The 9,319-nt window shown below is 47.0% G+C and overlaps 1 protein-coding gene across 1 annotated transcript in view; it reads right to left on the reverse strand.

Annotated features, from left to right (window-relative positions):
- Positions 1-8,109, reverse strand: part of KAT6A (lysine acetyltransferase 6A) — an 89,851-nt gene extending 81,742 nt beyond the window's left edge. The window contains exons 1-2 of the mRNA XM_081869995.1: positions 7,993-8,109; positions 5,480-6,407 (exon numbers count right to left, since the gene is read on the reverse strand). Coding sequence (XP_081726121.1) covers positions 5,480-6,082 — 603 coding nt within the window. The 5' untranslated portion in view covers positions 6,083-6,407; positions 7,993-8,109. The remainder of the gene's footprint in view (positions 1-5,479; positions 6,408-7,992) is intronic.
- Positions 8,110-9,319: the final 1,210 nt, after the last annotated feature.

Here is a 9,319-nt window from a genome sequence, read left to right on the forward strand (position 1 = left end):
TCCTTTCCTTTAACTAGGCATTTTAACCAAGTCGTTAGATTAAAAAGACAAGAGTGGTTTCAGCCTTCAAGGCTACAGTGTGAACAAGTGCTTAAAATGTCAGAAGAAGTTAGACACCATATGAATGAACAAGGTTGTTATTCAAATATATCCCTCGAAAACATTCAAGAACCACTACAGACAACATGTTCTCTGAAATGCTTAAGAGTATGGGGATTAGCATTACTGTACATCACTGGGAGACCATTGCTACAACATTTGTGAAGCCAGGGTTAAATCTTTGGGTCTTGGTATTGAAAAGACTAGGAAAACAATTTATACAACTAGGGGGGAGGGAGGTATTATATACTTTACAACTTATCAATAAGTCACCATAAGGATGTTATTTGCCCGAGACCAGCCAGTGAATTGCAGGGCTCAGCACAGAGAGTTAAGCAAAGACCATGTCCCACTCTATCTTGATGACTTCAACTTTTAGATTACCTTATTTTGGAGGGAATGTCTGTGTCTCTCAAAGCAATACCTTTTTGCTAACATATGCTGGATTGCCAAATGTTTTTATCCCTTTATATCAGGCAATCCTTTTAAGCACTGACATGGTGCACCTACAACAGCATAGTGAGAATTTAGAAATAAAGCTGGCAAGAATGTACAAAAACGTATTTCACTGTTGAAGTGGAAGTTAAATACCAGACAGCATGAAATATAATTTACTTAAATCTATGGCACCACCTTGTTGAGAAAAAAAAAAAAATCAATAAAGGGTTAGCATGCAGATTTGAAACTTAGAAGGGATTTAGACATAGTCAGTTGGAAAGCTTTAGAGACTCAGTTTGAAAGCTTTGCCAAATGCTCAAAAGAACTTTTGTGTGTGTGAATTTGTTCCCATGTTCAAAACCTAACCCCAGACAAGACATGTGATCTATTCTAGGTAAGCGCTATGCTCTCAACAGCCCCCTCCAAAGCATTTCTACTCAGAATTATTTCAGAACAGAATTCAATGGAATTTTTTATTTCTAGTAAGATGGCTTGAGAAGTTCAGCATACCTACCCACCCTTCAGCTACCTCCCCTACATTAGTCACAACACTGCTATGTTAAACATGCAGCAACGTCAGGGTTTCCCATCAAGCAGTGACTCTCTCATTTCTCTCCATGGAATATCCAGCAGCTGTATTCCAGATATTTCAGGGGTGGGGGTGGGCGGAGTGGACTCCAAGTGACTCCCTCTGTGCCAGAGGGAGCCTTGCAATCTTAGTACCTTGGAAGTCAAACAGAATCCGTTCTGGAAGTCCATTTGACTTCCAAAACATTCGAAAACCAAATTGCAGCTTCTGGTTGGCTGAAAGAAGCATCAGAAGCTGTGGAAGCCCCATCAGACGTTCAGGTTCCAAAAAAAATTGTTTGCAAAGAGGAACAATAACTTCCGGGTTTGTGGTGTTTGGGAGCCAAAACGTCCAAGTTCCAGGGCGTTAGGGATCCAAAGTATGACTGTAGTTACAAACAGAGAATCAACAACAAACAGAGGATCCAGCAACAGGGGCATCATTGTATCAGATCCTTTAATAGAAGGGACCAGCGTTCGAAACCAACCAGGCACCAGACGCGTTTTGCTACTGGTGTGGGTCCAATTGCAACTACATGGAGATTTCTGGGCGCCAGGTTGGCAACCAGTTTAAAAACCTCTGCCTTAGTTCATAGTTAATACCATTTCCATTTCCCCTGTGTGCTTTTTTCCTTTTGAATACTGGGACAAGTGAATTGTAAGGGCAAGCTACAGTCAAGTTGAGATCACAGAATCATAGAGTTGGAAGGGACTCTGAGGGTCATCTAGTCCAACCCCCTGGTGAACAGACATTCCATGGTGGCAACCACAACCTAGATTTAAGGTGCCATTTGGAACCTAGCCTATATATCTGAGCTTCTAACACCAGAAGGGATGTGTGTAAACAGGACATCAACCAAAAAGAGATTGCTAGAAGAGAATGCCTGATGAAATTCTCACATGCACCTTTAAGAAATTAATGTTTTCTTAACCATTAATCTTCGCATAAGTTGCCATAGGAAATGGAAATGGCCAACAGAAAAGGAATAGCGGATTCAAAATGCTGCTCAACCTTGAAGCATACTGGGTAGACCTTGTATCACTCATTATTTCTCAGCCTCAGCTACCAGACAATATTACAGTGGTACCTCTGGTTACGTACTTAATTCGTTCTGGAGGTCCGTTCTTAACCTGAAACTGTTCTTAACCTGAGGTACCACTTTAGCTAATGGGGCCTCCCGCTACCACCGCACCACTGCTGCGCGATTTCTGTTCTCATCCTGAAGCAAAGTTCTTAACCCGAGGTACTATTTCTGGATTAGCAGAGTCTGTAACCTGAAGCATCTGTAACTCGAGGTACCACTGTATTATGGATGTAAAACTAGATAATCCCCTTCTACACCATTTCCTGCCAACCTAGCAGTTCGAAAGCACGTCAAAATGCACGTAGATAAATAGGTACCGCTCCGGCAGGAAGGTAAACGGCATTTCCATGCACTGCTCTGGTTCGCCAGAAGCGGTTTAGTCATGCTGGCCACATGTACGCTGGCTCCCTTGGCCATTAAAGCGAGATGAGCGCCACAATCCCAGAGTTGTCCGCAACTGGACCTAACAGTCAGGGGTCCCTTTACCTTTACCTTACACCACCTTTACTCCAAAAGGAATGGGTGCATTCATGAGAGTGGACAACTCATTACCACTGTAAGAACAGTCAGGAAGAATGCTCTCATGTCAAAAGCAACCCAAACTACTACAAATGAGATCAATAGGGAGAACAGCTACTATGACAAACTTTATAGACTTCCTCTGGCCTTCACCAATGCTACTTGTCTCACTGGATCATGTAGTATCTTTTTCCTGTATCCCAATATTTAAGATTTCCAAGATGACAAGTTTGTAGCATTATTGACTAACAGTGTTTACTCTATGTATCAACTGAGTTAGACAATGGTCACCGTTGCTACCTTAGTAACGTATTCACATCACAACCACAGATTTCAAACTTTTATCTACCAAGACCAAATGAGGTTGGCAGACTATCTGAAACAGTCAACAAAATTAAGATTGACAGGACATCGTTTAAAAGTTATTGGTGCTACACTTTACTTTTCATTTGCAAATAACCAATGTCTGCTTCATTTCTAATGAAGTATCTCTTAATCCGAAGTACCATTGTATTTCTATACTTAAGATATATATAATATCTAAATCTTGTATAACTGCAATGTTCAACATGATTTTCCAAAGCCCACAAAAGCTAGGAACAGGGGCTACTTTAAAGACAGAAACTTCCTGTCTTAGAAGAATGACAATATGTGATATCAACAATAAATTATATGGTCACAGACCTGGCAATATAACTGAGTCACAAAATCCCCAGCTTTTTCCTCATCCTATGTGCTAAGTTCACTACAGTAAGTTACACACGGCAATCAAAGCTCTTAATCACATCACTGTCAAATAGGCAGGCCAATGCTATTCTCACTCTATAGAAGGTGAACCAAGGCCAACAGCCAAATACTTGTCATCCAACCAGCTTGTGGCTTAGCAAGAATGTGAACTCTAGTCTGCCAGCTCTCTTCACTAGACATGTCACTGTCTGCCTTGTCATCCAAGATCAATTGGAATTACATTTATGGGCCCTTAGGTATCTCTAGACTTTCTCGTGTATACCAGCACTTAAAACTTTCAGCTGTTACTACCACATTGCATTCCCAGTAATCTAATCTTCCTCCCAATTAGGAGAAATGGTAGCTCAGGACTAGTTGATAGAATAAAGTACCTACCAGGTTTTTACTAGCAATAACAAATTTTGAGGAAGGAGGGAAAACAGTGCAACATAAAACTTGGTACACCATAGAAGAAAATAGTCAATTCATAGAATCATAGAGTTGGAAGAGACCACAAGGGCCATCGAGTCCAACCCCCTGCCAAGCAGGAAACACCATCAGAGCACTCCTGACATATGGTTGTCAATTCAGAAAGTAAAACTACAACTTTGAAATTTGCTATGCTGGCAAGTGACCTGTTTCATCCAGCAGTCCAGAGACATGGTAATAGGAATGTAAGAAGGGCCTGCTGGATCAGGCCAATGGCTCCTCTAACCCAGCAACCTGCTCTCACAGTAACCAACCAGGGGAGCTGAGCATAAGAGCACTCTCAATAACAGGCATTGAGAAGCTTACTGCCTCTGAATCTATTTGAATCTATTGATCTATTTAGTGGCAAAGCAAGAAAGTAGAGCCCATTCTGAAGGAGCGAGTTGTAATATTAACTGAAAAGTCAGATGATACAGCATAAACAAATTAATTTCTAATGTTAGTTATCTTTTGGCTTTCCCAAACTTAGTATCAGGACAAGTGTCGATTTTAATGTAACAAATAAGAGGTCTCTATGATTATCACATTCATTACATCAACAGCTACTCATTCTTTAACATACAAACCCCACCTTCCCATTTCCAAAGTTGCTTAAAAGCAGCTTCCCTCACTCTTTCCAAGTGAGGACAAAACTTGAGAGGACATGGAAGGTCTTAACAATAAATTCAATACTGTGTATTTGGGAAAGAAAGTATACTGAAGTTATGAGGTTTAGGATCCTAAACCTCATGTACATTATCTGGGAGAAGTTAAGATGAAGCATATCAACTCCACCCCAACTTAGCTGGCCTTACATGAGTGTGAATAGCTTACCCAGCTCATGGACTTACACTGGCTGAAGAAAAGCCCTGCTGGGGAAAGTAACACCAGTGTACAGGGCAAAAGGGGGCATGTCAAGGGTGGGGAAAGCAGCTCATGGAGGAGGAGGAGGAAGAGGAGGAGGAGGAGGAGGAGGAGGAGGTATAAACTATGGTTTGCTGCATCCTCACTATCTTCATTCACTGGCCCTACACCCAGAGCTCAGTGTAACTTACACTGCCAAAAATGCAAGTGTAAATTTAATTCACCCACTGGAAGAGGATAAAAGCCCCCCACCAACCAGGAGCAGTTAACATGCAGCTTAAGGAGAGACACCACATATCTGCCTCCCTGCGAATCTGCCTGTTTAAAATTGATCTGCTCTCCTCCAAACAAAATACCCAATGCTTGGAAAGAATAATCAATGCACCATAAAATGCACAAGGCATATCTGTAGTGCTTTTAATAATGCTGCTTAAAACTGACAGAGCAAAACTGCCTTCTCTTAGTAATCCTTACAATAGACCTATGAGGTAAACTGGCATTACCCCCCCGCCAACACACACATATTGCAAATTGAAAGATGAGGGATAAGGCCTTGCCTAAAGCCACTTGGGAGTTCAGAGCTGAGCTGAGAGTCCTCAGCTCACGCTCTTAGTTAACAAACCAACACATTTACAAGTTACTTTTGTAAAAGTAATGTGGAGCACTGAATCTCCCATTCAGCACCCAAGAGCTGGTTAGCAAGTGGTTCTTACCTTATCTTTTTCATGTGGAAGGAGAGATACTGGAGGAAGACAAGAAAGAGATTCACAGCTCTCTTTCCCATCTGCATTTGTGGCTGCTTTAGTATTGAGTTGGTACAGAGGTCCATCTTTAAGGAGTCGCCCATGGCCAATTGCCCGCTTGACAGCCAATCGCAATTGCTGGTGAAAGGTGGAAGGGGCACTGCTTGCAAATAGAGCTGACACATCCTTCTGCCCTTTCAAAAAGCGTTCAATGTTCTTCAAGGATGAGCCACTGGACTCTGCCAAGCCCTCAACTGCCCGTTTAATCAGTTTATTCCAGTCCACGTTTGGTTTACCATCCAACTTTCCATGGTTTCGTGGTTTGGGAAGTGCTATTCGCCCAGGGTTATCAGGATCCTTATAGGAATTAAGTCCCTTATTGGAAACCTTTAATATGGTCCCATCTTTAACGCTCAGTTCCAATTGCTCCAGAACCGTTTTTCGATCCAAACCATGGGACGAAGACACAGCATTGCATATCCTCTCTTCTGAAGGGCGCTGTTTTTGCTTCTTGACCTTTTTAATTGCCTCCAAAATCCACTCCGTGTACAGCGGGTTAGCGAGTTTTACCATGATGAAGACTTCTGTATATCCATAGAGTCGTTATCCCTTATCCCTATACTGAAGGAGTTTCACAGAATGGGAAAACAGATGATCGGAGGATAGGGACCAGTTAACCATAGCATACACGTTGTTTGCCCCAAATTCCTTTTTCAAACATAAGATTTCCTATTTTCCATTTAAAAATATATATCCTGTTAGGAACCAATTCATATTTTCCAATGCCCCCCCTCCAAAAAAAGCAGCAGGTGTATCATACAGGTGAGACGAATTCAGCACATCTCATTCCAGCTCTTTACATTCCCAATCTGGTACACAAGTAAATAAAATGGTAAGCCTGAAAGAAAGAAAAAAGAGAAAACAGAGTTATTTGACTTTTTAACAAGCAGCTCCTAACTGTAAAGTTTTGCTAGCCCCTCAGCACAACAGCGTCAGCATAGCTGTGTTAAAAAAGGGAAATTTGTCCAAGAATATTTGGTCTAAAAAAAAATCTGAAAGCAATTAAAGATTTGGCATTTAAAATGGCAATGCATTGGGCCAATTCTTCAACAAGTCTGGACTTGAAGCAAAACACCATTTAGAAGGCACTAACCACCAAAAGAACTGAGGCAAAATCCTCCAAAGGTAGAGAAGAAAATCGCATAGAAAAGCCAGCTCATTCCATCTCCTCACCCAGGAAAGAGACTTGCAGGATTACTACAAGAAAACAAGCTGGTTGGACAAGTCACCACCATTTGGGGGAAAAAGAAGGTAAGTTGGGAGGGGCAAAGGCAACTGCCTAACAAGAAAGCTGCAGAAGCCCATCTAGCCCAACCTTTCACAGCAGTCGGGCCAACCCAACACCTACATGAAGGTTGCAGCTAGGCTACTTTCTGAAGGTATACGACCCTACCACCTGCTCAAGCGGAGCATGGTTGGGGTCTGGTCAGGGCCTGAGTGGCAATCACATGTATCCCACCTCAGGCTCCAAGATGCAAGGGAACAAACTTTAAAACTCCCTAAACTTGCAAGGGATGTACAGAAGAACTATGGCGTAATGCACTGCACGCCTTGAGCCCAAAAATAAGCCAGAATGCCGCCTACCCTAACTTTACGGGATAAAGTTTTTACCCTCTTTAGAGTCCCTTTTTTGTTTTTAAGTTTGCAAGGGGCGCTCAGGTCTGAACACCGCAAGATCTGGGCGGCCGCGAAGCCTACGGAAGCGCCGCGCATCTTCCGAAGTCGGGAAAAGGAAAAGTCGCTCGCATCCGCGCCTGTGTTTCCAAAAAGCAACAACAAACAACGGGCCGCCAGAGCGAGCGAGAAAAGGCGTTATGTAAGGAGAAGCAGCGGCGGCGGCGCCAGTTGGTCCGGAGGCGGCGGGCCGTGGCCGTCCTTCGGCCGCTTCTCTCCTCTCGCCCCTTCAGGCCCCGGGCGGCAAGGAGGAGACAGCGGGCCCAGCCGCCTCGCCCGCGGCGGGGTCCCCGACGGCGAAGCGCGGCCCAAGCCGAGGAGGCCTCGCCCGAGGCGGCCCGGATGCCAAGCGGCGGCGCTCCGGCCCCGCCGGCTAGGCCCGCCTGCTCGCTCGGGCGCCGCCGAGGCCGACTTGGCCTGCACCTGCCGCCGGCCGGCCGGGCGGGCGCCGAGGGAGGCGGCCAGGCAGGCAGGCAGGCAGGCAGGCGAGGCCGCGGCCGGGCCTGGCGCGGCGAGCCTGGGCCGGGCGGGAGCAGGCCGCGGCCGGGCCTGGCGCGAGGAGCCCGCCCGATGCCCGCCCGCCCGCCCGATGCCCGCCCGCCCGCGCGCCGCCTCCTCCTCTCGCTGCCTCGGCTTCTCCCCGCCTCCGCCTCCTCCTGCTTCGCCTCTCGCCTCTCGCCGCCGCCGCCGCCCGGCTGGGAGCCGCCCCTCCGCCCGCCCGCCCTCGCCCTCCGCCCGCCGCTGCTTACCGGGGCCTACGCGAGGCGGAGCCCAGGAGCCTGAGGCCGGACGGCGGCGAAGACCCAAACTGACACGGCGGCCATCTTGGGTCCGGAGCTGGGCGGAGGGCGGCGCGGCGCGCAGCGGAAGAGCCGAGGGGGCGGGGCCGCGGCGGCGGCGGCGCCGGGAGGGGAGCCGGGCCGCGGAAGGGCCGCCGAGCCCGGGAGACGCAGGGCGCGTGCGCCGGGGGGCGGGCGGGCGGGGGAAAGGGAAGGTGCGCGGAGGCGGGGCGCCGGGAAAGCCGAGCCAGGTTCTCGGGGGCTGAAGCCGCGCTCGGGGGGAGACGCAGATCCCTAAACATGTTTGAAGCAGCAGGAAACCGAGAGCGGCCCTCAACGGGGCCTGAAGGCAGCTCCCGCCCGGCCTTCCTGGGAAACGGCGCTGGCCGTGCAGGATCCATCCGCCCAGCCAGCCCTGCCCCGCCAAGCGGACTTGGGAAGAAGGCCTCTCGGAGCGCGTGCAGAGTGCATCTCCTCCTCTCTCCCCAGGCCCCCGAAAAGACGGAGCTGCTCATGCAAGCTTCTAGCCCTCACTGCTGATTTTAGAAACTGAGCACTGGGAATAATCATCACCTCTTGTTTTGTACTACTAAGGTATTCTTAGTAACTGCATAAATATGCCATGAAAGGGATACAGGCAAAGAAGCCACAGTTTTTGCTTGACTGTACAGTTTAAACAAAAAGAGCATTGAGAGGTAATAACTGACCTGTTTGTGTTTGTTAGCTGACCCAAGACAGCACTTTCAATTTGGGGATTGGGAGATGAGATCCATGGTGAAGCTCAAAGGAAAGGTCATGAATACATTTAAACTGAATTATGAGCAGGGAGGGGGGAGAACAAGAACATTTGCTGTGGTCATTTTCCATATCACCCCTTCATAATAAGTACTGAAATATTTTCAGCACACTTCAAAATCAACTTCTTTTGATGTAATGGGATTTTTGGAGCCCTAAGTGTAGTGTGGTAATTAGCATGTTGGACTGGGGCCTGGGAGACCAGGGTTCAAATCCCCCTCTCACCCATGAACCCCACTGGGCATGACCGTGGATCAGGCCCCGTCTCTCAGCCTGATCCACCTCTCAGGGTTGTTGTGAGAATAACATGGAGAAGGGGAGAAGTGTGTACAACACCCCAAGCTCCTCAGGAGAGCCAGTGTGGTGTAGTGGTTAAGAGCGATAGACTTGTAATCTGGGGAACCGGGTTCCCGTCTCCGCTCCTCCACATGCAGCTGCTGGGTGACCTTGGGCCAGTCACATTTCTTTCTTTTTTCTTTTTTAAAATAATTTTTATTAACAG

Source organism: Podarcis erhardii (genome assembly GCF_964252035.2).
Source record: "Podarcis erhardii genome assembly, chromosome: 7".
NCBI lineage: Eukaryota > Metazoa > Chordata > Lepidosauria > Squamata > Lacertidae > Podarcis > Podarcis erhardii.